Raw genomic sequence first — 27,982 nt, forward strand, 5'->3', positions numbered from 1 at the left:
CGGGTTTACGGGTTTGGTTCCCGGGACATACCCGGTTACTGCTGAAACTCCGCAGGGCCTTGCAGCCTTGTTAATAAAGAAATGGCACGTTCGCCAAGGTTCCGGGAAATTACAACCGCACAAAACACTTCAGTGCATCGATGATGACGAACGCTCACCAGTTCAACTCCAACAACCTTGCTTCAGCAACGACGCCGTTCTACGCCGGGGCCTTCCAAGCTCTTATCGACGGGTCTTCAAGGCCAATTCTCAGTGCTGCAGATGGATCCACGATTCTCGAAGTTGGGTACGCCTGCGTTCAGGACACCGCAGCCGCCATCACCGCCGCCAAGGAAGCGCAGCCCGCTTGGAATGAGGTACTGCCGATAGAGCGCGGATGTCTCTTGCGCAAGGCAGCGCAGATAATTCGCGAACATGCTGAAGAACTTGCGTCCATCGATGCGTACAATATCGGAAGCCCGATATCCATCATGAAAGGCGATGCAGGAGCGGGTGCGAACCAGATAGACTTCTTCGCCGGTTTGATACCTGCCGTGACTGGCGAGACCCATGCCCTGGGAGGCGATACCTTCAACTACGTTGTTCGCGAACCGTTGGGTGTCGTCGCACGAATCGTGGCCTCCAATCACCCCCTGATGTTCGCTGCGGCCAAGATTGCTGCCCCGTTGGCAATGGGGAACACAGTCATTATTAAACCACCAGAGCAGGCGCCGCTGTCAGCTCTTCGACTGGCGGAGCTCATCGGCCACGTCTTCCCGCCTGGCGTTCTTTCTATCCTACCTGGTGGCGCCGAGTGTGGTAGTACTCTGGCTACACATTCGGACATCGCTAAAGTCACATTGATCGGAAGCGCTGCAGTTGGGCGATTGATTCAGAAGCAGTCAGCAGACACCCTCAAGCAGACGTTGTTTGAGCTCGGTGGTAAGAACGCCTTGGTGGCATTTCCAGATGCAGACATAGATGCCCTGGTCCAAGGCATGGTCATTGGGATGAACTGGTCTTGGTGTGGTCAGTCGTGTGGATCTATGTCGCGGGTGTTCTTGCACGACTCCATTTATGACCAGGTACTCGGGCGTGCTATTGAGCAGATCTCTCGCAGCTACCGGCCTGGCAACCCCCTCGATCCGAATACAACCATGGGAGCAATGGTCAGCCAGGCAGCGAGAGACCGGGTGATGTCCTACATAGCCAAGGGCCAGAGTGAAGGCGCAAAATTGCTCCTTGGGGGCCAAAAGCCCGCGTCGCAGGAGACAAAAAATGGCTGCTTCGTGGAACCAACCGTGTTTGGCGAGGTTACGCAAGATATGACTATTGCTCGAGAGGAGATCTTCGGGCCAGTCATGTCTGTCATTCGGTGGTCTGGCGACGAAGCCAAACTGTTTGAACAGGTCAATTCGGTCGAGTACGGTCTCACAGGTGCCGTCTTCACGAAGGATATAAGTACCATGCATCGGGCAGCCCGCAAGATGCAAGCGGGAACGGTGTGGATCAATACAGTAGCGAAGCACTTTCTGGGTCTGCCCTTTGGTGGCTACAAGCAGTCTGGACTGGGCAGGGAAGAGTGTTTTGACGAGCTTCTGTCCATGACACAACCAAAGGCAATTCATGTGCAGCTTTAGAAGCATTTATAGGACCAACTGCACAGAACTCTGCTTTACCATCGTGTACTTGGAAAGCCAGAATAGTAAGAGCGTACGGAGGGGAGTTGTATTGTAAGGTCGATCTACGGGCTCGCAAGATGAAGTTGTCGCTCACCCGCACCGGGCCTTGTGTGTTGCCTTAGGCATTACGCCTTTGACTAGAACCCACATGTTGCCGCGACACTGACGACGACTCGGCGTTTGGCACCTGTTGGGTGGCATAAAATACGTAAATTTGTTGAGAGAAGATGGTAGACGACTGTCTCGACGAAGGGCCTCCGGCCACGGGTATTCTAGAACTACCGAAAGCCCGTCGTGCCCGGCAGCAGCCTCAAAGGAAGACACCCGGACGTGGAGCCATTCCTCTCCCCGCAGATACCACATGGGGGAGGAAGTGTATCATTTGTTAAGTCCCCGGACAGCAGCATGCGTCCCGGCGACTCCTACAGAGATATGGAGTGGCGATTACATACAGTCACTTCGCTCGCAAACCCTCGGTCTCAGCACATGAGCGACACGCCAATCGCCCGAATACCAGAATGGCAACCGATGTAGAGAGCTCAATCGAATATGGCAGCGACGCCATTGCCCTTCAGCTCTCCCGCCTTGGGTTCGAATATGTGGCCATGGTGCCAGGATCCACGTACAAGGGCCTGCACGACAGCCTGGTGAATTTCGATTTTGGAACGGGCACAAGACCAGAGTTGCTGGTCTGTCTACACGAGGAACACCCAGTACATATCGCCCAAGGCTATGCCAAAGTTGCCAACAAGCCCATGGCCGTTTCTGTCCACGCCAATGTCGGCCTGATGCATGCGATCATGGCCATATACAATGCCTTCTGCGACCGAGTTCCTATGCTGATACTGGGCGCTACTGGCCCTCTGGACTCTTATCGACGCCGTCCATGGATTGACTGGGTGCACACCTCTCTCGATCAGGCCGCATTGATTCGTCCATTCATCAAATGGGATGACCAACCGTTGTCCCCGAATGCAGCTATCCGGGCAGTGCTTCAAGCGACTTCGATCACTGCTTCGAAGCCCTGCGCACCTACATATGTCTGTTTGGATTCGGCAATGCAGGAAGCAAAAGTGAACCCAGCAGACATCCACCTGCCTGATACCGGGCGCCGATTGGCTTCACTCAAACCTCCCGGACCCTCGACAATGGATGTCAAACTGGTTTCCGAAGCCATCGCCAGAGCAAAACAGCCCCTCTTCATGATGGGTCGAATGCGTGCCAGTCCTGGATCATGGCGCGAGCGTATTGCGCTGGTGGAAAGCCTTCCTCACGCCAAGGTTCTTACCGACTTGAAGCAGATTGCCCCTTTTCCAACATGGCACAAACAACAGCCCGCGCCGCCCGGTGTGTCTCTGAGCGAGGTGGGCGGAGACTTGATCAGATCTTCCGACCTCCTGATAGCTTTGGATTGGGTTGACCTGGCGGGCACGCTGAGTGCAGCTCACGGTGGACCACAGGTTGTGGAGCCCGTGATGACCATCGTTCAAGTAAGCCTCGATGCTGCACTGCACAATGGATGGAGTCAAGACCATTTCTCTCAGCCGCCAGTTGATATCGCGGTCCAGTCCGACCCAGACATTTTTGTTTCGACTTTACTCCAAGAGATAGAGAAGCTTCCAGCCGTGCCTACGTTGCCTGCCATCATGGTCTACCCCAATGGGGTCATGAAGCCAGTTCAGGGGGGAGGAGATCGCAGGGATAAAACAATATTCATGCACGATCTCTCTTCCAGCCTCTACTCCGCTTTATCGCCCGACGAGATTTGTCTCGTCCGAATCCCGCTCAGTTGGACAGGAGAAGAAGTGCGTGCTACGCACCCGTTTTCTTTCCTAGGCTGGGACAGTGGCGGCAGACTCGCAAGTGGACCTGCGAATGTAATTGGGGCTGCCCTGGCACTGCAGAAAGTCCAGCCATCGCTCCACGCAGTGGCTGTCGTTGGGGATGGCGACTTTTTGATGGGCTGCACTGCGCTCTGGACTGCCTCCAGATACCGCATCCCACTACTCGTTGTCGTGGCGAACAATCATAGCTTCTTCAACGATGAGGTTCATCAAGAACGTGTGGCAACAGCCCGATCGCGACCGGTTGAGAACAAGTGGATTGGAATGCGTCTGGATGATCCAGCGCCTGACGTGTCATCGCCAGCAAAAAGTCTCGGATGCACCGTCGTCCGTTCGAGCATTGTCGATTCGGTGCACGAGTTGCTGCCAGCTCTCCATGATGCAGCCACCGAGCTCAAAAATGGCAAGACCGTGGTACTAGACGTGCATGTGAGTCCCACAGGATATCGAACGGCACTGGAGAAGGGTGTACCGGCAGGGCAATCTGTGGTCTAGTAAGCAGGCTGAAAGCTAGTGGTAGGAAGGCAGACAGAGTTGATAAAAAGAAATCGAGAGCTCTCCGAGCAACTGATTTAGTGCTGCAATACAAGTCTGACCTTGTAATATGACGAGCCGAGTTAATGTCCAGTATTTTCGACATGGGTCCGCAACCCAAAAGCCGAGAAGACATACTTAAAAAACGTTCTCTCCAGGTGACGGAGCAACAAGGGTCGCAGAAGTGGTTGCCTACAGATTGGCACGTCGATGATAGAGAGTCCCAGCCACCCTTCAGTGGTCGTCGTCACTCAATCCTGCACGTTGCCCAAATACCTCTACGAGTATGATTCGTAGCAGAACAGAAGGCAAACTCTGGTTATTGCTGTCGGCGACGATTTTGAGAAAGTGATACTACGGCTACGTAAAATTGTTCAGAAATTTGTGATAGATAAAGAGGATTGGTCTCCAAGCAGTTGCTGCTCCAGCAATGTGTCCCCAAAACTCATCATTTGTTGATGTTCCTGCAAACGAGATCTCGGTGAATCACCAGAAGTCATTCTGCAGAACACTTTCTCCAAAAGAGAACGGCATTTGGGAGCAAATGGAATGAGCTAGAAAGTCCTTTTAATTTTGTATCTGCCAGTGGAAACCTCCCAAAGACTCCACAACCCAGCAATCCGGTACATCGATTCGACACTAAGATTCTGAGCTCTGTCCAGTTTATTGATCCGCTCTCTCATTCATGATACAGCTTTACGAGGCAAGCCGCGGGCGATTTTCCAATTAGCAGGATACCAATCGCGATGATCAGGTCGTTCGACGACTCGACGTGATATAGTTTTGACTCTGTATCTTTTAGCCTATGCTCAACATAAAGCGTGATGGAACTCACTATAGCGATGGCATCGTAGCCATATAGCCACTTGGTCAACGCCGGTGAAGGAAACACGGCAGCGTCGTCCTCCATCCGGGAAGTTTGAAGAAGCTTGCGCTCTACACTGCTCAACTTCAAGGACTCAGCCAACTCTCGGGTGGCTTCTTTCAATCGTTCATCTCGAAGGGCAGCGGTAGACTCATAAGACGAGGTCGAAGTATACGCGCTGACGTTGCGTTGGCTGATCAGCGAGATCTCCCAGATTCGATCATTCCGACGCTTTCGGATCGATTGGTACGCCTGTATTGCGTCTTTCAAGGGGAGAGCGGAGACACACTCCGAGAGGATGGCGGCGTCTTCTATGGCGGCGTTCGATACGCTAGCAGCTCCTGGTAGCATGGCATGTGCTGAAGTCAGAGTTGCACGATCAGCAATCTTTGGATAAATCGAGTGATTCGTCTGAGAATGGCTCACCTGCATCACCAACAAGGACAACTCGGCCATTGTCACTAGAGTAGGTGGATAGAAGCGGAAGATAAACAACCGTCCACTTCACACACTTCTTCACCTGCAGCAGCAGTTCAGGTACCGGCGAGGAAAAGTGTTTTTACGCTGTGACGAGCTCGATCGGATCTACCTCTGGATTGTAGCTGTCATGTGCTTCCTTGTCGAACGGTCGATGACTCGGTGCAACTATGTTGAAAAATCTGCCTTGAGCGCACGGGTAGACCAACAGATTCCCCGCCTGGCCTAAGAAGAGACTGATATTCTGGTCCTTCAGCAAAGTCTTCGTTGATGGAACGGAGGCCATGTCCTCTCGTGCGACGAGGCATCGATATGAATACTCGTCTCAGACAACTGGCTCGACGTTTTGACATCCTGGTATACCGGATCGTACTTTCGACCATACACCTGGCGTTCGTTAGCACTTCATGGGGTCAACGAACAACAAAATCAAACCATCTGCCCCAACCACGAGGTCGCCACGGAATTCCCGCCCATAACGCAGTTCCACGGCGCCCGTCTCACTATCAACCTTCTCCACTTTGGCTGAGAAGGTAAACTTTGCCCCTGATGACATTGCTGCTTCGGCGAGGATGCGCTGATAATCAGGTCTATAGATCGTCCAGAGTCTACAGCATCACGTCAGCCGCGCAACTAATTGACAATAACGCTCCCATGCTGAAGCTGTGGGGCATACTTACGGAGCGCCGTAAATGTCTTCATACCAGTCGTTGACATTGTTCGGAAGCTTGCCTAACGTCCTCCCATTGTCATAGGCCCGATACTCCAGCCAAGGCGGCACGCATACCTTCTCTTCGAACTTGTCCCGGAGTCCCCATGTACAGAGGACTCTGGAAGCATTGGGAGAGATTTGCAGGCCGGCTCCCAGTTCCGAGAGATCGTCACGCGCTTCGAGCACATGGACGTTGTGGCCACGACGGGCCAGACCAAGGGCAGTAGCGCAGCCACCCATTCCGGCGCCGACCACGAGGACGGAGTCTTTGGGGTTGTTTTGTTGCCCTGGTATGTCCATTATGTCTACGCTGGTCTTGTAGAATTTGAGTGCTTATTTCAAGCTTCGTAATTACGCATGGTCTGTTGTAAGGTATATGTATCCCTCGATCGGGGAGCCTCGGGTGCTGGTCGAACAACACGTAAGTTATTCTTGCCCGACGAACGAATAAATACCCCCTTTGATGTCCGCGGAGATAAATCTGGCAATATGCCATCGCCTTGGCTTGCTGGCTGCCCATCAGGCTGCAAACCCGAAAGCCCGTCCGCGTAACATACGGCCCGGAGCCGACCCCATGGGCACCTCCCCAACTCCCCTGACCCCACTGGCCGCGTGTCGTGCATATTGATATCGCTGCCGGGGAGAAAGTTGCAAGTCGTGTCCCTAGAGTTCGGGGATCTCGGACGAGAGACGGAGAGGCCGAGCTAAGAAGAAGATGCTGTCCGCTCCAACGTTAAGGTGCAACGTGAGTGGCTTCTGGCAAGATCACCAGTTGTCCAGAAAGACTCAATCATGGCGTCTCTGTTCAATTTCAACCCTCTTTTCAAAGCAAAGGGGAAGCTGCTCAACATCCTCATCACCATCGCGTCCACCTGCGGTTTTATCCTCTTTGGCTACGACAATGCTCTGTTCTCAGGCCTCATTATATGCCCGTGGTTTCTTCGAACGTTCCACAACCCGAATGCCAATCTTTTAGGGACCAGTAGGTGACGCTCTCGTCCGTCTTTTTTCGAGGCAGAGATTTGACGATAGACAGTCTCGGCGACGTACAAATTAGGCGGCTTTGCTGGCGCCGTTATCGCCTTCTTCATCGGCCAGCCTCTCGGGCGTAGGAAGACTGTTCTCACGGGCATTGCAATCACCGCAATAGGGGCGATCCCGTTCGCGGCGGCGACCAACATTGCACAACTTACAGCTGGCCGCACAGTCTGCGGTGTAGGCGTAGGCATTATGTCTTCGACTGTAGGCTTGTGGCAGAAACAGTGCCAGCAGCAAGTCGCGGAGCATATTTAGTCGGACAGCTACTTTGCGGAGCGACTCTTGGTCTTTTCCTAGCACAATGGATTAACTATGGATTCTACGACGTCGAGACAAGGGTGGCGTACGCCTTTCCGGTTGCCTTCCAAGCCGTCTTTCTCCTAACTTCGACGGTACTAATCTTGGGCCTGCCCGAATCCCCTCGATGGCTCGCTAAGCAGGACCGTACGGAAGAGGCATTGGAGGTGTTGACTCGTCTGGCCGGAGAAGAGAAAGCCCGCGAGCGGCTCGCGAGCATTATGGAGGTTAACGAGCTGGAAAAAGATACACATCGGAGCAAGTTCCAAGCTCTCTTTACGAACGGTCCGACACAGAACTTTCGACGGCTTTGTCTTGCGTGCGGCGTTATGACTATGCGTACGTCGACCCTTTCATGTTGACGACAAAGCAAGCACTGACCTCGCTCTAGATCAACTCACTGGCGTGAACAGCGTAACGTATTACCTGCCCAGGCTCGTCACCGAAATCCTCGGAGCCTCACGCAAAGAAGCCCTCTGGATCTCAGGCCTGAGCTCCGTCGAAACGCCAATAGCCAACCTAATCTCCCTCTTAACTGTTGACAAGGTTGGGCGAAAGCCTTACTTATTCTGGAGATCAGTTGGCCAGGGCGCAGCCTTCATGGTCGTTGCTGCGCTGCTAAGGGACCACACCAGATGGGGATGGACACAAGGCCTTTGGAATTGCCACGATCGTGATGTTGTTCCTGTTCTATTGGACGAATGCGCTGTGCTGGTTGGGACTGTCATGGGCGTAGTAAGTAACGAAGTGCTCTTCCAGGGGTCGCTTGGCTAATTCGGCTCATAGCCCAGCTGAAGTGCTCCCTCTCCAAATTCGTGAGCAAGGCTTGGCTATTGGGAACATGTTCTACTGGCTCTTTCAGTTCATGATGGTGAAGGTCAGTAGAGGAGAGAGGATGGTGTTTGGGTCATGCCCGCTGACAGACAGCATTTGCTCAGATCACCCCTGTTGCCATCGCCAACATCTATTACAAATTCTACATCATCCTGGCAGTCTTCAACGTATGCTCAGCGGTCGTGATCTGGTTCTTCTACCCAGAGACAGGTATGGGGATTCCATTTGCTGTGGAGAGTTTTGAGTCGGCTAACGCGATCCTACAGCTCGGCTCAGTCTGGAAGAAATGGATCTGATGTTCGCACAAAAGTATGGCAATGTCGAGGTTGACAAGATTGAGAAGATTCAGTTGGAGCATGTTGAGCGGGCCCATGTGCAGACTGATGGGAAGTGAGCGTGAAAGATCAAAGTACCCATGACGACGAGATGTGAGGTTGAGTAAAGATTACGCTCTCCCTAAGCCTTGCGGGAAGTCAAAGATATTCTCCGGGTCGGACGACTTCTTAATCTCCTTCAACCTTCCCAGTGCATCGCCATAATACTCCCTCCCCCAATCCTTCAATCGCGGATCAACATAATTGACATAACTCCCCCATCTCCCATCCGGCTTCGCAGCCCTCACAGCCCTCTGAACCCCATCCACAAGCCTGAAAATCTCCTCCTGCTTCTCAGGCTCTTCAAACGTCGGCGTCCCATAATTGTATATCTGACTCAAGAACAACGCCTTCCTCTTCCCAGCATCCGCGAACGCCGAGGCGCCGTGCGGTTGGTCGATGTTTGTGAGAGCTGCAGGGCCGTTGAGATCGAAGGAGAGGGAGGTGGATGTTTTGGAGATGTTGACGGTGGCTTGGATGGCTTGGAGGATGGGCTGGATTGTGGAGTTTGTGTAGTTTGGGGAGCCGTAGTCGATGATGGATTGGGCGTAGTAGGGTACTGCGTTGGGAGGGGCGGTTAAGTTGCCTTTTGGAATGGTTAGCCATCATTTTGATATATCGTAGCCTTCGCTTGGAGTACAGAGATGAGGACGGTGATCTCAACATACCCAGCAAATCCGTCAAAGTCTCCACCCAACTCCCAAACTCACTAACATTCGCCTTCCTATACCCCTCCACCCCCGTCCTCTCCAATCCTTCCCTAATAACAACCTCCAACCGTCTAAACTCCTCCTCATCACCAAAATACTGCCCACTCAACTGACAAGCGCCAGGATTGCTCTCCGTCCCCTCGCCATACAACAACAGCTGAACCCCCAGCTCAGCGGGCAGAGCACCTCGTCGCGCACCAAGCTCTTGAATCGTCAGAAGCGCCACAGCGCATTCTTCGTTCTTGTGCAAGACAGTCTTCCAGTTCAAGCTCGTCGCAGGAGTTGCAACCCCCTGAAATGTCAGACTCGTCACCACGCCGAAATTGTTCGCTCCAGCGCCGCGCATGGCCCACCAGATAGCCTGATCTCCGACACCATCTCCAACTTTCTTGACTGCACCAGTGGGGTCGACGTACTCGATCTCGACGATATGATCCATCGTCCAACCCCACTTCCGACTACTATACCCCCACCCGCCTCCAAGAGCATGTCCCACGATGCCGACAGAGGAACATGTCCCATGGGGGATCGCAAAGCCTTTCGCGCCGATGGCTTTGCTGAGAAGACCGAGTCGCACGCCCATGCCGACGGTCGCTGTCTTCTCCGCCTCGTTGATGGTAATGTCTTGTATGCGTTGGGAGTCGATTACGAGGTATCCATCGCTGCCGCCGAGAGCGTAGGATGCGTAGCCATGGCCGCCGCCATAGGTTGAGACTTTGACGCCGGGTTGAGCGGAGGCGCACTTGATCACCGCGGCGACCTCATTCGTCGATTTTGGCAGGGCTATGGCGGCTGGTCGGTAGTGGTAGTTGGTGTTTTGCGATTGAGCGGTGGTGTTGTAGTCTGAAGACGAAGGGTGCACAATGTCGGCGGAAGTCTTTGCAAGGCAATCAACTAGTGATTGAGGTAGCTGTCGACGAAGAATTTGGGGAGATGAAAACGGCCAGACGTCCAGAGAAGCTGTTGTCAGTGAACATAACACGAAGAGATGCAGGAGAAGGCGAAAGAGTCCCATGCTGGGAGTTGTGGACAAAAGAATGACCTTGGTGAACTTGGATGAAGAGGGCGGCCGAGACAACAGCAACCTATTAATGTCAACAAATCCCAGCCACAGATCGAGTACTGAACCATGGGGACATTCATGACATGGTATGCAGGTACCGGTGGGCTCCTGGCAGGGAAGCCTTGACTAGCTTACCTCCCATTCACCTACGAATGACAATCGGTCACCGTCTACAAGCGGCCAACCTCAAGATCTGCATTTTCACTGGTTCGCTGGAGAAACACTACGTTCGGCTTTCGTTCAGCAATTGAGCTGCCGGCAAGGAAAGGGCACGGTCTGGAACCTCGAGATTCGCATTGATCTATTCATGCCGGTCATCGTGTCGGCGTTCGCTGTCGTTTCTATCCTCACACTACTCATCCACAAGGCGGTCTCATCACATCTCATGACAAGGCGCGGTGTGCGCTCGATAGCCATCGACCGATTCATACAACTGCTCTGCTCGTACTGACGTCTCTCATCGAGTCTTCATCTCGGACCTCCGGTTCATCTTCTGCGCCGTTCTCGTCAAGGCAGTCTTGACTTCACCCTTCGAGAACTCCTCGACGTTATAGTAGTTGGGCGCAATCTCCAGTAGCCACTCAGGCTTTACGGCGGTAACCGTGCGGATATAGTTCTTGCTGGTCAGTACAAACTCGTTGTAGACGACCCACTCAGAGTCCTGTCCAAGCACAGTCGAAGGGTGGAGGAGCACGCTCTGATTGTCCTTGACGGTGACGTAGGTCTTGCCAGAGGTGTCCTTCTTGGCAACCTGCATGAAAAAGCCAGCTACGAGAGCCCGACGGATGTTGGTGTAGTAGTTCTTGTCACTGAAGGGAGTTGAAACAAGCTCGATCTCTTCCCTCTCCATGATGCGCTTCAGCTGCAAGCGTACGTTGTCGGCTTGTTGAAGAGCCCGGTAAGATAGGAAGTGGTCGTGAGTCCACTGCTTGGGGTTCTCTTGGGCTGCAGGTGACTTGAAGGCGTGGTAGACGTTGAGCATGGTGAGGTGGTCACCGTCTTCGTGGGCGAAAAGATTCTTCATCTCGTCAGCTCGCTTGCGTGCGGCAGCTGGGCGGTTGAAGAGTTGAGGGACGGAGAGAAGGGCTGTCAAAGAGAGGATCTCGTTTGAACAGTAGAACTCGGGCGACGAGATGAGCATGACTGCGAGGGCTGGGTCGAGTGGGAAGTCTGATGCCAGCTTGCCCATAGTGGTGAGGTCTCCTTCATCGTCCAGACATGCAAGGTAGTTGAGTTCCTCCAACGCTCGCATGAGTGTTTCAGGTGCAGGCGGATCCATCAAGTCGAAGTGCACCAGATCATCCACGCCCAACTTCTTCAGCTCCAGCACGGTACTCGCGAGGTTGGAACGTAGAATCTCAGGGTACGACTGGTCGATGAGCTCCTTCTTGAATGCGCCTTCGGTGTATAAGCGGAAACACTTTCCAGGTCGTGTACGACCAGCACGACCGGCTCGTTGTTGTGCTGATGCTTTGCTGATGGGTGAGACCAGGAGTGATTCGACTCGAATGCGCGGGTTGTAGACCTTTTGCTTACTGAAACCAGGATCAACGACGTACACAATGCCATCGATGGTGAGGGAGGTTTCGGCAATGTTGGTGGAAACGATGCATTTGCGACCTGGCTTGCCGCCTGGTTTGAAGGGAGGAGGCGCGGGATCGAAGATCTTCTGCTGTTGGGCGGGTGGCAAAGAGCCGTAGAGAGGGTAGCACTTCAACGGGCCTGCGTCTGCTTCCCGCACCATCTCATCAGATTCCATGCTGATCTTGCGGACTGCATCTTCAATCTCCTCCTCTCCAGTCAAGAAGAGCAAGATGTCGCCTTCTGGTTCTGTTGCGTGGATCTGGAGGACTGTTCGCAATGCTGCCTCGACGTAGTCTCGTTCTGGCTCAGGAGTGTAGTAGATCTCGACAGGATGTGTTCGACCAGGCACAGCCAGCAGAGGTGCATCGTTGAAGTACTTCTGGAACTTCTGAGCATCGAGCGTAGCAGACATGATAATGAGCTTGAGGTCCGGTCTGCGCCTCACCACCTCCTTCAACAGGCCCATCAAGATATCCGTTGCCAGTGTTCTCTCGTGTGCTTCGTCCAGAATGATGGTGCTGTACCGCTTCAAATCGTGGTCGTTCATGGCCTCCCTTAGCAGCATACCATCCGTCATGTACTTCAGCATCGTCTTCTGACTCGTCATATCCTCGAATCGGATGCTGTATCCAACCTCCTCCCCCAAAGTCACATCCAACTCTTGCGCCACACGCTGGGCCACGGACATGGCGGCGACTCGGCGGGGCTGGGTACAGGCGACCATCTGGCCCTCCATGTGCGGTAGATCATCGTAGAGCACAAACTGCGGGATCTGCGTCGTTTTACCGGAACCCGTCTCTCCGACAAACACCAGGATCTGGGTCTTGTGGTACATGTCGAGGAACTCCTGTCGCTGCGCGTGGACGGGCAGATCGCGGCGGGACTTGAGGATGCCCAAGTACCGATCGGACAGCGGCTCGCCGGTGAAAGGGTTGGCGGGCCCATCTTCTGCGACTTTGGCCATCTTGGCGGTCGAGGCATGGCGCGTCCATTTGCTCAGGTCACCGCCGGTGTAGCTCGAGCCGTTGGATGCGCCATTCGTCTTCATGTGGGCGAGGTACGGGTTGGCGGCGTCGTCGCTGCGCGATTCGCGGTCGTCGGTGGTCTTGACCCGCTTGAAGCGAGACTTGCGCGGCTTCTCCTCCTCGGCCATGGCTGTTGAGTGCGATATGGTTGTTTTTGGTGGTGTTGTCGCAAAGTCCAGCTTCAAAAAAGTCGATCAACCTTGTCGTCAGGCCGCATGTGGCAGGTGAAGCGAGGTCACGTGCGGCTGGAATTTTCTCTCAGAATTGGCATGCGAAAGAAACACAATATCAATCAATTTGGCCATAGAACAAGATGGATCCCAACGCCGAGGAACCGGCGCCGATCGTGTACATTGGCCAACATGAATCGCAGCGAGAGATTTCGGTCAACAGCCAGCTGCTGGGTGATGCTCAATCGCTGGGCTACGACTTGCTCACGGCGCCCATCACCACCACCCATTTCCAGTCCCGAGTACTGGCCATCTTGGCCGACTATGTCAAGCTCATCAGCGAATCTCCTCTCCCGGATGCTTTACCCCTACCAAACATCTCACCCCTCACCCCCAAGGACACCGATCTCTCTCCCGAGGACAGCAACAGTGCCTTGATTGCAGTCGCCAGCTCCTGGATTGATCTGGGCTCCAAAGACCCCCTCATCGCTCACATCAGTCGACAAGTCTTCAATGCGGAAGTGGCCTACGCTGCCTTTGTTGGAATCAGCAGCATTCTGGTTCAAGGTCCAGTACAGGGCTCTGATGTTGCGCAGTATTCGAGGGCCATACTGGAAGCTCTGAGCCTTGGTCCCTATGTTCAGCTCCACATTGTCTTACCAATGACTGGCGAGCTCGAGATGGAAGGCTTCGACGGGGAGCATCTGTCCGAGCTGGCCAGGAAGCAGTACGTTGTCGAAGAAGATGAAGACGACGACGGCGAGCCAGAGCCATTCGGAAGCTGGGAGACGTGGGATACCATCAGATCCGTTTGCAGCTACAGCAATAAGCTTACAGTAGGTATGTTGTGTCTTTCATCATCTTCCTTTTCCTTCACGTCCTTTGCAATCTCGCGTACATCCAAGAGCACCATCAGCAGGTACGCCACCAAGAATTGGCCTCCGTCTCTGCACTTACTGACTTTCTGCAAACAGCTCTGGAAGTCCCTCGTCAGCTGCCATTCGCCAGCATCCAGTCGAGATGGTATTCTGAATCCATTCGCTTGCTCCTCTTCCCTCGAACGTCTTTCCTCCGCAACGCAAAAGGCTATCCAGTACTTTCAAAGCCGCACCAGCAACTCTTCACTCGATTCCTACGACTTAGATTCCCACCCTGGCTTCTCCTCGTTGATGTCGACTCCATCAAGCCAATGGAGGAGGCAGCATCAGGAGGTGCACCACTTGAGCCAACGCCAGCAGAGTCAGCAAACAGTGCAGAACCCCAAGACCCCGTCTCGCATCTACGCTACATCAGACATTTGCAGCAGACCCAGCCATCACGGCCACCAATGGAACGCTTTGGCCAAGGTTACCAAGACTACATCCAGTCGCCACTGCAACCTCTCACCGACAACCTCGAGTCCATTACGTATGAAGTCTTTGAGAAGGACCCTGTCAAGTACGAGTGGTACGAACGTGCAGTTGCTGCAGTGTTGAAAGACTTGAGGAAGAAGCTTGGCGAACAACATGAGATTGTCGTCGCTGTGGTGGGTGCTGGTCGAGGACCTCTGGTGACGAGATCACTGCGGGCCAGCAAATCCACCGGCATCCCCATCAGATGCTGTGCTGTAGAGAAGAACCCCAACGCCCACGTTCTCATCCAGCGACGCAATGCCACAGACCCGCTCTGGAATGGCCAGGTCCTCATCTACAAATCCGACATGCGTGCATGGCCTGGGCCGACTGTCAATGGCAATGTGCGGCAAGTCGACATCTTGGTGTCTGAATTGCTCGGCTCGTTTGCAGACAATGAACTTTCACCTGAGTGCCTCGATGGCGTACAGCACGTTCTCCACCCCGATCACGGCATTAACATCCCACAAAGCTACAGCGCACATCTCACACCCATCGCCACGCCGAAATTGTATAGCGACCTGCTCACCCGTCCCGCCGACGATCTGTGGGAAACTCCAGCGGTGGTCATGCTTCATCAATACGATGACCTGTGCACCATCGCCAATGCCTCAGGTGAACGGGTTCCAGATGTGAAAGAAGCGTGGTCTTTCCATCACCCAATCGCACCAGCAATCCTCACCCACGCCTTCGTGCGAGCCGGCGGCGCTTCAGACGCAGGTGGCTGGACAGGTGGCGACGGCAAGAACGAGCACAACGTCCGGTCGTGCAAAGTCTCCTTCAAAGCCCAAGATCGAGGAGTCTGTCATGGGTTGGCGGGATACTTCGAGACAGTGCTGTATGCACCAGAAGATGGGAGCAAGAAGGTGGAGCTCAGCACGAATCCTGTGATGATGAAGGCGAAGAGCGAGGACATGATCAGTTGGTTTCCGATCTTCTTTCCGCTGAAGGTGAGTACCCTCCCATCCTTGCAGACACCGATCAAACTTGCTAACATAATCTCATAGAAACCCATCTTCATCCCCGACGAGGCCGAAATCGAAGTCAGCATGTGGCGCCAGACAGACGATCGTAAAGTGTGGTACGAGTGGTTCGTAGAGGTCTTCGCACAAGGAACGAAGGGCAAGAGGATGAAGGTGGGCGGGAGTGAGCTGCACTCGAGCAAGAAGAATGGCTGTTTGATGTAGATGGGGAATGCTCGGCTCGTTGTCGAGCCACAGCCTTGGTCAGACTTCATACCTCTATAGCTTGATATGTGACGCTCTCGCTCAGGTATCGCGGCAAAGATGTCCCTGTCCCTGGCATCGAATCAACATGTGTATGCTTAACATTTCAGTCACCAACGGACAATGGCAGCTGTCAAGTGAAAATAGTCGAGCGTTATGCAAACTTTGTGCTGCCGGGCTTCGTACGAGATAGAGTAATCTCCAACAAACCCCTATCATCCATGCTGCCCAGAGTGCAATCACACTCGCAATACAGGCGACAATCGAAGGAATGGCGAGAAAAGGGAAACAAAGAAGGTAAGCCTGATCGAGCTGGCCAGGCTTCGGATAGAAAACGATCTCCCGTATTCGTCGTCAAACTATCCCCAAGTAATCTCACACCTCTATGCCATCAAATACAGCACTATCTGATTCCGTCATCCGGTCACACAGGGAACTTGGGGAATTGAGTGCATCTCATCGAGGTGAGGTTTCACCCATTGGACTTGGGCGTTCCTATTGTCCAGCACACATCAGCGGTATTGTGAGACCTCACCTGTTCTGGATTGTGCAGACGGTCCCTATTGTCAAGTTCGGATTCGTCTCACCTATTATCCCAATAACGTTCTCATCTCACCTAGACATATCCTTCTCGTCTTGCTCATTTCCGCTTCATCATAAGCCTACCTCTCTTTCACAACCTCGCGCTTTCTTTGAGGCAAAATCTCCCAAATCCCATCATTCAAAAATCCATCAACAAAGACGTCGAGGACCCTGTCTCAGACAAAGCCTTGAGATTGTTTGTTTCTCCTGGTGAGAACAAAGCCGGTAAATGAGACAGAATATCGCCCTCACCTCCCAGTCGAGATGAATACCGACGAGGGCGACATCGAGAAACCAACCTCATCTCCCAATTGTGAAGCCTTTGTCCAGCGGAACGATATAGTCTTCAAGGCCGCAGCCTTGTCAAGAGCACCGGAGAGAGATCCAGCATTTTTCAAATCAAACTCTCACATTTCATAATCGTCCAAGATGGCTCCCAGGAGGAGAGCAAACACCACCGCAACAGCCAGAGAGCCCGCCAGGCGCAGCGCAAGGCTGGTCGCAGCCGCTGCGCGAGCTTCAGGCGCCCCAAGAAGATCCACGATAAGAATCAACCCAGCAGCGGAAGCACGGCGTAGAGCAGCGGCCGAAGCAGCAGCCGCAGCGATAGAGGCATCACCAGAACCCGAAGATATCCCTGCAGCACCAGAATCAACTCCACCACCAGAAGGGTCACCCTCGCTTGGGTCCCCTACTCCCCCAGCGGAAGATACGAACTTCCTCGCCTACACGACGAGCTACCGCACAATCCAATACGGCCCCCGGGGAGAGCGCGAAGAGCGCCGTCTGAAATGCATGCTCGTCGTGGCGAGACCGCCTCCGCACGTCGAGAGTCGACTGCGATATTACGCCTCGTTCTTCCTCGACGGCGAGAACGGCTCCGAGGACGGGCCCAAGGTAGCGGTCATGAGCAGCTACCGCATCGACAAGCGCACAACGAACGCCCCCAACGCCAAAGCCAGCTGGATCGACGACTACCTCACCGTGCCAGACCCCAACGCCCTCTCTGCCGATTCGCGCGAGCTCGCCAAACTGCTACGATCGGTCTTCAAAGTCGACGGCGTGGCGAAGCACTCCATCCGCGCTCTCCGCAACCAGATGAACCGCCGCGGCGTCATGGTCATCGACGTCGTAAACGTCTTTCCCGCCTTCCAGGGGCGGGGGTTGATGCGAACCATCCTGCAAATGTTCCGGGCCGCGCTGCAGGAGCTGCCGGAGTGGTTCGTTTTCCGCGATGTGTTGATTTTGAATAACGCGCGGTTCACGGGGGAGATGGGGGATACGTGGGGCGAGATGACGGATGATGCGGTTGCTAATACGTTGAGGAATATGTATGAGAGGATGGATAATTATCAGTGGTGTGGGAATCAGACTGCGTGGGGCGAGATGATGGGGATTATGGCGCGTATGGTGCAAGATGCATAGATTGTCAACATTGCACGGGAAGTAGAGTGTTAGCCAAACATAGTTGCCCAGGAAAGGCTGCAGGTCAGTGTTTCCAATGCCCTGAAATATTTCCGCTTTCGAGGCTCTTCACCGCTTTTCTTACATATTTCTGCTCGCCGCCTCCTTTCTCATAAGGCGAGGAAGCTCGGGCTCAGTCCAGAAGCGGTGTCACAAAGCGAACACCTCTTTGTTTGTTCAAAATGTCAGGCTGGAAGAAGGCGCACTTGGCATACCGGAGCCCTGTCCGCTCGGCCCGAGTTGGAACCCAAGAGAAAAAATATCGGGCCAGGATAGTCGTGTTCTCTCGACGCCTTTATCATGGCAGCGAGAGTGAAGAAATGATGTATTGGAATGGCAATCAGCGTGCTCGTGTATGTGTGATCTTTATCACTGTCCAGGTGGTGAACGAGATTAACTCGTGGCAACGCTCCTACCTGTGACGATTTTTCACTCGTCCCAATAGGGATGCAGTTTCCCGCGACAGCATCGCAATCACTGCGCTGCTTGGCGCGAAGACTCTTCTGACAATGAGCAACGAGGATCGAGACAGACAGCCTTGAAGTTTGGTCCATGTTGATACGGCGAAGTTTATTCACTTCACGCAGTCCGCTGCAACCCGGTCCCGTCCCAATCTGGTCGCTCCAATGCTTACCCCACAGCCTGGCTGGCTCGCCCCCTCCTACAATCTTCTCCCAACGCGCTCAGCGAGCCATTGCACACACCCATTGATCTCAACAGTCTCACCAGTTTCCTGCGTGATAAGGATTGACGCAACCCCTCTCTCCCAACCCAAAACTTCGCTGCTCTCCCGCGACATTTCCTCTCCTTTTCTCTACACTTTCCGCTGCTTCCAAGATTCCCGACTTCTTGAGACTATTGATCAGACACCAACACCAACACCAATAGCATAGCGGCATGTCTTACAACCGGGAATAAGTCCTCTACGCCCCTGAGGACTACTTCGATAGCGGAGACAGCGGCGACTTCGGTTGCGGCTTGTTGAGGATGCTATGGAGAAAGCTCACGGGGCGGAGAGTGGCGGGCTCGCTCCGGTACCAGGTCGACTACACCGCGAGGACGGTGGGGTACGACGAGAAGCACCGCCGGGTGGGAGGGGCGGAGGTGCACGTCCAAGCACGCCAGCAGCGCGTGCGCAAGAAGCCCAGCTTCTGAGGGGGAGTGGGCTCAGGTGCGTATGATGGACGACATTTTCCTTTCTTTCAAGCTAAGCGGCCGTCAACGACCTGTAAGTCGAGTTCGCTTCGGCGTCTCGCTTGGGAGGGGATGGTCTGCTGGCGCCTTCAAGCGCCTCGACACCGAAGCATAAGTCCTATACGGCAGTGGAGTGTGTAGAGCGCGCTGGAGGTTTACGAATCTCCTTCTGTTCCCCATTGTACTGGAGGTTGATCCGTCAGTCTCTTTTGAGCCGGTGATGCCTCTGGGAGAATGGGGTGCCTGCGTCGCTCGACACCGAAGCATAAGTCCTACATGGCAGTGGAGCGTGTAGATGGGACGCAGGTAGCTCGCAGAGATCCACGACCTTCACGCGGTTGCGAGTGTGAGTAGCCTCTTCGAGGTGAAACCAACAGTGGATCATCATGTACATTAGCATAGATAGCTGTATTGAAACATGTTCTCTCTTCCTTCTAGACGGAACACTGATCGTTCTGATGAGTGTTAGTGACGGCCTATTGCTTCATCCCCTCTCTCGACTTCACCTCCGCTCACCCTGCGCCTCCATCCCTATGGCCTCTCGCTGCTGTCGCTTGTCTCGCCCTCGTCTTGCGATGAGTCGCCGCCGCAGCGTGTCGCTCCCCTCGCTCGAATCGCACATTTGGTGGCGCAACGTCACAAATCGCTGCTGCTGCAGGCTGTCATTCCAGTCTTTGGTGATGATCGCTGTGGTGTATACGTGTGGCTGGTAGATTTCTGCAAATCCTCGCGCGTGGGAGAGGTGCAAGCCTCCGCACATCTGCTCCTTCTGACGGCCGCAGACCAAGTAGAAGGCGGCACCGTGGCCATCTGCTCCCACCAGACACGACATCACAATATCCATTTGCACAGACGAATCTGCCGCGGGGCATCTTTCATGCCTGCACGTTGCATCATGCCCTCGTCGGAGCCCCAGTCTATTCAAACTTCGATGCGACACGGCGACTTGCAAGCCTCACAGCACATTGATCGTCAACTTCACGAAACCATGCCTCATCGAGCACGACTACAGCCTTCTGCAACGCCTTCGTGCCCATCCAAATCCGCCGCAAAACTGCACAAGCGACTGAAGCCTGAGCCCGATCACTCACGTTGTCGCTGGAAACAGCTTCGAATGGAGCGCTTGTGGCAGAGAAAGTGCACCCAAAGGAAGAACGGGACACAACTCATGAAGGACAAGCCAGCGGCACGAGCACCAAATCGCAATTGACCGAGGATAGCCAATTCGAGGAGGTGGCGGCAGTACGGAGCAAGACTCGCGAGCAGAAGAGACGCCTCTCTACGCACCGACGTGGAATCACTCAAAGCTGCAAAGCTGAGAGTCCTCCCCATCCTCTCGCCTTCAATGAGCTCTTTGCCACGTCGCAGACCCTCGGAGCGGTATCCGCCTGGTTGGTCAAAGAGGCTGTAAGATCTAACAAGGTGTATGCTGGCAGGGCCGAAGGACATGCACTCTGCCAGGTGAGTATTGCTGACGCACATGGGAAATAATGAGGCGCAAGGCTTTGGCTGTAGCCCGTTCCAAGCAGAGATTACACTGAATCACAAGGCGTAACTTAGGTCTCCTTTACGTTTCGGACAAGACAGCGCAGGTGAAGAATATCTCAATCGATGGACATGGCGAGTGCGATGATTTGCGAATTTTTTGATATCTTTGCAGAGAAGATTGATCACACGCGAAAGCGCTGAAGAAGGATGCCTTGATGGGCGCGAACGAGCCACAGCAAGACCAAGGAGCTAGATCACATGCAATCAAAACTCCCAGATCCTTTCTTTCGAGTCTCGTGACGACAAGATGAACCTGGAATGCTATATAAGCCTTCCTTCCCTCCTCTTCTTCTCCTTCAATCAACCACACCGAGAAGATCGCAGCTCGACTACCCTTGCCGTTGGCCAGGCCATGCGTCCTCAACACGTCGCGCGCTACAGTGTGGCCTTGTGAACAGGCTTAACTTCCTCGTCTCACGTAGACGTAGCGTAGCTGGGGACGGACTTCACGTGCAGTCTGGCAGAGATCTCCTCGCAAATTGACGAGCGGGTAGTCTGAAACAGCTTGGGCAGAGCAGCCTCACCTCCGTGCGATCCTCTCCACAACATCCGCATCGTTAGCGCCGCCCACACGAGGTGGTCGTCGAGTGAGAGGTTGACCAGGTTCTTCCTCGTCTGCCGTCCGAATCTTGTCCAGTGGCTAGTTCTCGAGCTTGTTGCTAAGGTTTGGAAGAAACGGGACATTCACATAGCTCATACTTGGTCGCAACGCTGCGAGCACAAAGGTCCTCACGCCTCTAGAAACATTAAAGCGCTCGAGACGTTAGTAAGTGCACATGTGCAGGTAGGATTTGTCACTCAGGGCTGGTGAGGAGCGAAACCAAGCGGGCGCTGCGAGTAGCTAAGTTATGTTCGAGGCTGTTCGAGGCGGTGGCAGAATGGTTGGACGCCTGGATACAAGGGCTCCAGGCTGAGACTCTCAACCAGCGCTGCGGCCAGCGGTCAGGACCAACAACGTACCAGCACGGGGCGTTTACTGTGAGATGACGGTATGAGCGCCATTGTATAGCAATGGAAGTGTTGTTTACGTATAAGGAGGAATCAGAGAGAGATGACTTTTAATGTCCTTCAACATAGTGCTGCGCATCAGGCTGCAAGCGCTGTTTGCAGGAGGAAACGATCACTCTGGAACTCCTGGATGTCGCTATCTCCAACGGGCCAACAGAGGCACGGATACAATCGACGCAGTGGAGATGATTTTCCCCTGATGAATTCATTTGTTTGTCCTTTTCGATTCCTACAATGCCTCCTGCGCATCCTAGAAACACATCGCCCCAATTGGCCCCCTCCTCGCCACGCCATCCGGCTCAAGCGTCAAATCCCCCAATCCGCCAAACTCCCACTTCCCTCCACCGTCCTCAAATCCAGCGTCCAAATCAACGCTTGGTAATTGCGCAGACGCATCCACGAACACGTTCGAAGCCTCCCTTGCCAGTTCCTGTGGAACATTCCATCTCCGTCCATATCGCGGTGGATCGTCGAGGTCCCGCTGCAGACGTTCGTTGGGCATACCCGTCACAAGGGGAGTAGTATCGAGCGGATCATCCGGCGCATCAGGACGGAGGAAATCCAGATCCCCGAAACTCTGCAAGGCTGCGTGGACATCCTCTCGCCAGGCGAGAGGGATCCGACTACACCAGTTCTGGCTCGAATTGACCGCGTTTCGGGCGAGATCCTCGCTCAGACGGTCTTCTCTCGACGCTCGCGGGTTGTAGGTTTTGTTGGGGTATTCACCTTCTAGACGCAAGGGCGCAGGGGGTGAGGTGGTGACGACCTTGAAAGCTGGTTTGTCGTTCGCTTTCGCTTCTGTTCGAGGAGTGGCGGTCGGCGACGGGGGGCGAACGGTGCTGTTCTCGAGAATTTTTCGCACGGCTTTGCACCAATTGAGTTCTTGGGTGTATCCCGCGATCTCCAGGAAGCTCTGGGTGATTCTGAGGAGGAAAGTGCCGATTCGGCCTGCGGAAGCCGTTTCGGGTTCGCAGCAGTAGGGAATACTACGACAATAGTTTGTTGCGTTGACGAACATGCTTCGCCAGAAGTCTTGTTTTGTTCTTGACGTGAATAGCTCAAGGTCCGGGAGAACGCGGTCTTTGCCGTAGAGCCGGTAGAGATTGGCGATGGTGAAGTCGAGCATTAGCGAGGTGATCCAATGCAGCTGGAACTGACTGCATAGCTGCACCGCCGAGAATGTAATGGCAGAGCGGAACGTCCGATCATCACACAGCCTTGCAAACTCCTCCATCTCCTCGATATTGACGACATCGTACCCTCTCTTTGGATGATGATACATCTCCCACTCATCAAACTCCTCTCTAAGCTTGCAGATATCCGTACACAGCCGGATAAAGTCCAGATCGAACTGATCCGAATGCTTGATATTATCCGCACGTTCAAAAAGTCCAGGCGCCTGCAATGCAATGTCGTATAGCGCAACGTATGCGTCGCTCCTCGATAGATTCTTCGTCGGCTTCAACCACTTCGGCTCTGCGAAGAAGACGGCTTTTCTCCTGACAAGCCCCATGCATAGTGATCCATGTCGGATATTGTGGAAGAGTAACCGTCCAAAAGGTGAGGATATGATCTCCGGTCCGTGGGCTTTGATGTACTGCTGTGCGCCCTGTACATGGCTGATCCACCCCTGACCGCCATTGTTTCCTCGTGCAATCGCATCAAACAACTCGCAAAGCGCAAGGATGGTGATAGAGGCCAGGATAGCATCTTTCGACATCTGTCTCGAAGCCGGCTTCTCCAGTTCATGCTTCAGCATAGGAAGAGCTCGCACATATGCCCCTCGTGCTTCTTGAAGACACCGCTCATCGTTGTAGAGACTGCCCAGTTCAGCAAGACAGACTGTATCCACAGCGACTTGAAGCAAAGGTGTTGAGAGATCCACATTCGGCAGAGCGGAGATGTACGCAAAATGGCTCATCATTTTCGCATCTCGCCGTTTCGGCAAGTACAATCCCATAAACGTACTGAGTAACTGGATGCGGTGAAGGTTCTTGTTGTTTATAGGCACGGGACCTGACTGAATGATCTGACCGCTGAAGTGGTTGCGCCATCTGAACTGGGTCCCGATGCTGTGTTTCGATTCGTCTAGCGATGCGGGTGGCAAGTCGCTACCAGATTTTCGAGCGATGTGTCTGGTCTGGTCGACGAAGTGGAGGTCTTTCTCTGCTGGTGGTCGATAACCCTGGTCGGCACTCCCATGTCAGCATCAAGAACGACTTGCGCATGCGAGATGAAGCACCACTCACGGGACAAGTCACTCCATACTCCGCACATCGACTACAACGAGGCTTGCCCTCATCACATCGAACCTTTCGTTGTCGACATTTCTCGCAACCGCTAGACCGACGAGGCATGATTGAACTAGGAAATCCTGCTCAAGATTATTGCGAGGCGGTTCTCTCCATCGTCTCTGTCCCCTCCCCCTATATGAGAATTTTCAGTTGACCCGTAACGCCGGTACTCGCTCGATGTGTCTGAAAACGGAAATACTTTTGTTGTAGGGCAGCGTGCGAGAAACAGGTGAGGTCGACTTCGCCACGTTCAGCTCGTCCATTCGGAGCTTTCGAAGCCCGACTGTCTCCGCCTTGCTGCGGCTGACATAAGGTGGTAGAGTTTGATGATTAACATTACGAAAGGCAAGGTTTGTATATGTTTTCTGCAGGTACCTTACACTAGCGGTTTCACTCCTAGGGCAAGGCTCTCGTACCTTGCCCGGTGGTGCTCGAAACCGGGCCCGAAGTTCATACCGTGCCATGAGGTCTGCCGGCCCATGCCTCCATACGATCAGCCTTGGCAATGACCATCTCCCGCAGAGAATCGGGTATTGCTGAGTCCGTTTCAGTGACCATGCCCAGCCAGCTGAGAACTGCAGCTCGTGTGATTAGAGTGTCGCTGCCTCCTTCCACATGGCAGGCTCGGAAGATCAACTCACAGATCCTCTCGCGAATCATCTTATGACTCGCCGCTCCTGGTGACGACCACAGGGCCATGACCTTCTCAAATACATCACCTCGTCTGTAAATATCAAGATCTGGCGGTGATCGCAGTCCATCGACAAGCCAGTCGAGAACCCATTGCGTCTCCCGCCAATGGGCGTCGTCTTCTTCTGGCAAGCCCAGCACGGTGTTCGAAAGCCAGTAGCCTGGCAGTCTGTTGACCCGCCATTCCGGCCCGCGAATGAGGAATCGATTGACTTTGGGGTAGATGAAATGATGCGGCTGTATCAGGACCTGCAGCGCACGAACGGCAAAAGTACCTGCGACATACGGCAGGGCTGAGTCTCCCCCTCCGTGCCGGAATTCGAAGGTCTCTGTCAACTCTCCGATGAGCAAGGAGATCTGGGAGGCATTCTCGTATGTTGCAGTGCGGAGCTGGAGCTTGAGTCTGTTGAGTTGCGTCAATCCTTGCTTCCGTATGTCGCCGTGCGTAGAGCACAGGCACAAGATGAGAGCATCGATATCTCCGTCTTCGATTGCCACGTCGATATCTTTCTGGCTCCAACGAGTTAGCTCGGGATGGCTGGAAGGCTCCTGTGGTGGTGGAGTGAAGCTCCATTGATGACCGCTTCGTCCTGGCTTCTGAGACGGCCGCTGATCAAGCACTTGAGTTTCTTGATCATCTGCTGTGCCTTGCGGTATTTGCTCGAAAATCGCTGTAGCGTCATGTTGTTTTTGCTTAGGTTTCAGTGCTAGCACCTTCGACACAGCCTTCGTCAAGCGCTGAAGAGGCTTACCAGAATCTGAGGTGTGATCCAATAGACCTAGGAGGAGCAAGGTCCATGAAGCCTTCGCCTTGCTGTCCTCGTCCTTTTGAGCTGCCACAAAAGAAGCCTGCTCTAACAACACACCAGCAAACACACTGGGTAGAGGCGATTCATCGTCCTTTGATGATGTCTTTAGCGACTTCAGGGTGTCCACGTACTTCACGGGCTGACGTCCCGCTCTGGCAATACAATCATCTAGGAACTCCCACACAGGACTGGCGTCTTGTAAATGCAGGACGCTTCCAAGGAGTGCATCGACAGCATTCCGATCCTCGTCTTCTCGTCGAGTGTTGAGAATGCCATTCTCAGTGAGCACCTTTCCGATGAGAGTTCTCATGTACCTGCTCTGCAGATCCTTTCGAGCGATTCGAAGCAAGCTCACAATGGGTGAGTAGGCAAGTCCACCTTGCTTCGCGAACCACTTCATCCCCGCGCTGTATCTTGCAACTGTGAGCAAATGCTGAAGTTCGAGCTGCCTCAATGTCTCAACTTCGTTAGTCTGATCCTTCTGTGACTCGCTACGGGCAAGTGCCGCTGTGAGTGGAATCGATACGTCGAATGGCTCTTCCATCGCTTGCAGCGGTATGACTTCGTAATAGAGAGCCAGTACTCTTGTCGAGGCCTCTCTCTGAAGCGCATGCTCAGCGTCATCTGGTATCTTCCGGAAAGTACTGATGGCATCCTTGATCGCTGGACCACGATCAATGAATCGCTGTGTCAGTCTCTCTTTCGCTTCATCCCACAAGCTCGAACTACCCTCCACACTCAGTTGCCTCAGCACCGTCCGGAGCTTCTGAAGTGCGATGACCAATATCCGCAACGCAAAGAAGGTGATCAGCTCACTGCTCTGGTTCAGACAGCGAGTTAGGATCTTTTGCCCCAGAGGTCGAGGCAGGATACTTTCAATCATAATGGTGGTTTGAGGCGGTAGAGCGATGGTCTCTTCGGTACCACCGAAGTGCGTTTTGATGTCAAGCGCCACGACCTCGAACAATAACGAGGCATATCCGATCCAGGTATTGGAGAGCTTCGGATCAAGCTGCATGCCCTTCTCCGAGAAGTAGGCGGCAACAAGCTCAGGCGCCGACGTGAAGCAGATTAAGAGAAGTTCACGCTCCCGCTCGACCGAATGTGCTCGCAGAGTCAGAGTCCACGATAAGAGAGTCGTATTCCTGATGTTGATGGATTCATCTCGATCGTAGAACTCCAAGCTATCCAGTCCGAGATCGATGTAGTTGTTGGCCAAGTGCTGCTCTGTCTTGGTCGTACCGGGTGGATACCAGCCGCTGGGTCTCAGTATACCGTAGTCTGGAGTCTGGCACACTGCCTTCAGCCAAGCAAATGCCTTGTCTGATGCTGCATGCTCATTTGATGATATGATTGTGACTTTCTCCAGATTTTGAGACGTCAATATAGCTGCCTTCGCAGAGCGTGGAAGCTCTGAGTCTTTCAAGAGGTTCTGCTCGACTGTAGTGAGAAGTTCAACGACCAAATCGGCAGGGTCCTCGTCTAGATGATGGAATAGTGCATTGCAGAGTGGCTTGCTTTTGAGAACGTCGATTTTGCCGCCTTCGTGCAAGTACTTGAAGAGTGAGAGAATGTATCTCAAAGTGAGCGTTCGCAAAGCAGGCTTTCTCTTGGCTTCATCTTCTGAGATTCTGTATCACAGTCAGCAATCCATCGTATAAGCTATGTGCGATCGTATACATACTCAGTCTTCACAGCGCCTAGCAACCGGCGCAGCGCACCGACGTCAAAAGTCTGCTCTCGGCGTTTGTACAGTTCAGTCGCCAGAGACCCTCCATCAAAACTCGCCACCTCCGTCAACAATCTTAAACAAGGCGAGATCACAAAGTCCTTATGCTTCGGCGCATCAAGACAGCGCTTTACCAGGCGCAGGTGTTGATGCTGGATGACAGTACGACACAGCAAAAGTCCCTGCTCTCGCAAATCCAGAATCCCAGACATCGTCTTTAGCAGTAGTGCCAACACTGCACTGATCGAAGAAGCCAGGTAGTCATTGTTGTTCTGATTCGCAAAAGACCACGCCTGCCAGAGCTGCGAGAGAAACGGGCGGTCTAGATCCTTGATGTCGGCCGGCTTTTGAGTCTCCAGGTACTCTCGCAGGATGGACACCTGTCGCCCGCGATTATCTTCCTCCCTATGGTACAAGATGCTCTCCAGGAAAGCCTTGAAGGAAGCGATACCGCTGCGGAGTTGCTGGATGCCATCTTGACGGAAGACGAGAAGATCCTGAAGCTGTCGCGCGAAATGGATCTCTTCGACTTTGGGCGGTTGGTGTTCTTGGCGTGTTCGTTTTGGCGGCCTATCATCCCCGTCTTCAGTTCGGTCTCGTTTCGACATGATGCGGTGGTGCTTTTGGATTGTTGATGTTTGCAAGTCGAGATGGGAAATTTGTCGAAGTCTCGTTCGAGATGTGCAGGGATGGCACGGGCCGCATCTACGCCGGAGCTCAGTCCGTTCCTGCATAAATGTGCATAACGCTGTGCACACTTCTTGAACATTTCTTGAATTATTGACATGATTCACGGCTGAGGACATGTCGATGTAAAGAGCAGAGCGAGACCCCACAGCCCAACAATCGTGGAGCGTCT

General features: G+C 53.7%; 11 protein-coding genes across 11 annotated transcripts; 5 read left to right on the forward strand and 6 right to left on the reverse strand.

Moving 5' to 3' along the window:
* Positions 1–143: 143 nt before the first annotated feature.
* On the forward strand, positions 144–1,619 carry M409DRAFT_23599 (uncharacterized protein; the record flags this gene model as incomplete). Its single annotated transcript, XM_033806858.1, has 1 exon — positions 144–1,619. The coding sequence occupies one exon, from the start codon at positions 144–146 to the stop codon at positions 1,617–1,619; it is 1,476 nt and encodes a 491-aa protein (XP_033666756.1).
* A 560-nt stretch (positions 1,620–2,179) lies between these two features.
* On the forward strand, positions 2,180–4,000 carry M409DRAFT_55247 (uncharacterized protein; the record flags this gene model as incomplete). Its single annotated transcript, XM_033812949.1, has 1 exon — positions 2,180–4,000. One exon carries the CDS (start codon positions 2,180–2,182, stop codon positions 3,998–4,000), a length of 1,821 nt encoding a protein of 606 aa, XP_033666757.1.
* Positions 4,001–4,718: 718 nt separating this feature from the next.
* M409DRAFT_23601 (uncharacterized protein) lies at positions 4,719–5,255 on the reverse strand (the record flags this gene model as incomplete). The annotated part of the gene is made up of 1 exon (XM_033806859.1): positions 4,719–5,255. The coding sequence occupies one exon, from the start codon at positions 5,253–5,255 to the stop codon at positions 4,719–4,721; it is 537 nt and encodes a 178-aa protein (XP_033666758.1).
* A 451-nt stretch (positions 5,256–5,706) lies between these two features.
* Positions 5,707–6,393, reverse strand: M409DRAFT_23602 (uncharacterized protein; the record flags this gene model as incomplete). The annotated part of the gene is made up of 3 exons (XM_033806860.1): positions 5,707–5,768; positions 5,817–5,989; positions 6,062–6,393. The coding sequence occupies 3 exons, from the start codon at positions 6,391–6,393 to the stop codon at positions 5,707–5,709; spliced, it is 567 nt and encodes a 188-aa protein (XP_033666759.1).
* Positions 6,394–6,885: 492 nt separating this feature from the next.
* M409DRAFT_23603 (uncharacterized protein) lies at positions 6,886–8,656 on the forward strand (the record flags this gene model as incomplete). The annotated part of the gene is made up of 8 exons (XM_033806861.1): positions 6,886–7,075; positions 7,130–7,335; positions 7,395–7,767; positions 7,820–8,163; positions 8,220–8,243; positions 8,291–8,305; positions 8,367–8,472; positions 8,529–8,656. 8 exons carry the CDS (start codon positions 6,886–6,888, stop codon positions 8,654–8,656), a joined length of 1,386 nt encoding a protein of 461 aa, XP_033666760.1.
* A 51-nt stretch (positions 8,657–8,707) lies between these two features.
* On the reverse strand, positions 8,708–10,361 carry M409DRAFT_66848 (Glucooligosaccharide oxidase; the record flags this gene model as incomplete). Its single annotated transcript, XM_033817126.1, has 3 exons — positions 8,708–9,222; positions 9,305–10,256; positions 10,296–10,361. The coding sequence occupies 3 exons, from the start codon at positions 10,359–10,361 to the stop codon at positions 8,708–8,710; spliced, it is 1,533 nt and encodes a 510-aa protein (XP_033666761.1).
* A 505-nt stretch (positions 10,362–10,866) lies between these two features.
* On the reverse strand, positions 10,867–13,146 carry M409DRAFT_66849 (uncharacterized protein; the record flags this gene model as incomplete). Its single annotated transcript, XM_033817127.1, has 1 exon — positions 10,867–13,146. The coding sequence occupies one exon, from the start codon at positions 13,144–13,146 to the stop codon at positions 10,867–10,869; it is 2,280 nt and encodes a 759-aa protein (XP_033666762.1).
* Positions 13,147–13,331: 185 nt separating this feature from the next.
* On the forward strand, positions 13,332–15,766 carry M409DRAFT_23606 (uncharacterized protein; the record flags this gene model as incomplete). Its single annotated transcript, XM_033806862.1, has 3 exons — positions 13,332–14,028; positions 14,163–15,529; positions 15,587–15,766. The coding sequence occupies 3 exons, from the start codon at positions 13,332–13,334 to the stop codon at positions 15,764–15,766; spliced, it is 2,244 nt and encodes a 747-aa protein (XP_033666763.1).
* Positions 15,767–16,816: 1,050 nt separating this feature from the next.
* Positions 16,817–17,812, forward strand: M409DRAFT_23607 (uncharacterized protein; the record flags this gene model as incomplete). The annotated part of the gene is made up of 1 exon (XM_033806863.1): positions 16,817–17,812. One exon carries the CDS (start codon positions 16,817–16,819, stop codon positions 17,810–17,812), a length of 996 nt encoding a protein of 331 aa, XP_033666764.1.
* Positions 17,813–19,547: 1,735 nt separating this feature from the next.
* M409DRAFT_55254 (uncharacterized protein) lies at positions 19,548–20,527 on the reverse strand (the record flags this gene model as incomplete). The annotated part of the gene is made up of 2 exons (XM_033812950.1): positions 19,548–19,990; positions 20,137–20,527. The coding sequence occupies 2 exons, from the start codon at positions 20,525–20,527 to the stop codon at positions 19,548–19,550; spliced, it is 834 nt and encodes a 277-aa protein (XP_033666765.1).
* Positions 20,528–24,145: 3,618 nt separating this feature from the next.
* M409DRAFT_66851 (uncharacterized protein) lies at positions 24,146–27,731 on the reverse strand (the record flags this gene model as incomplete). Its single annotated transcript, XM_033817128.1, has 3 exons — positions 24,146–24,198; positions 24,387–27,025; positions 27,079–27,731. The coding sequence occupies 3 exons, from the start codon at positions 27,729–27,731 to the stop codon at positions 24,146–24,148; spliced, it is 3,345 nt and encodes a 1,114-aa protein (XP_033666766.1).
* Between the last annotated feature and the right edge of the window lie 251 nt (positions 27,732–27,982).

This window comes from Zasmidium cellare (assembly GCF_010093935.1).
Source record: "Zasmidium cellare ATCC 36951 unplaced genomic scaffold M409scaffold_20, whole genome shotgun sequence".
Classification (NCBI taxonomy): domain Eukaryota; kingdom Fungi; phylum Ascomycota; class Dothideomycetes; order Mycosphaerellales; family Mycosphaerellaceae; genus Zasmidium; species Zasmidium cellare.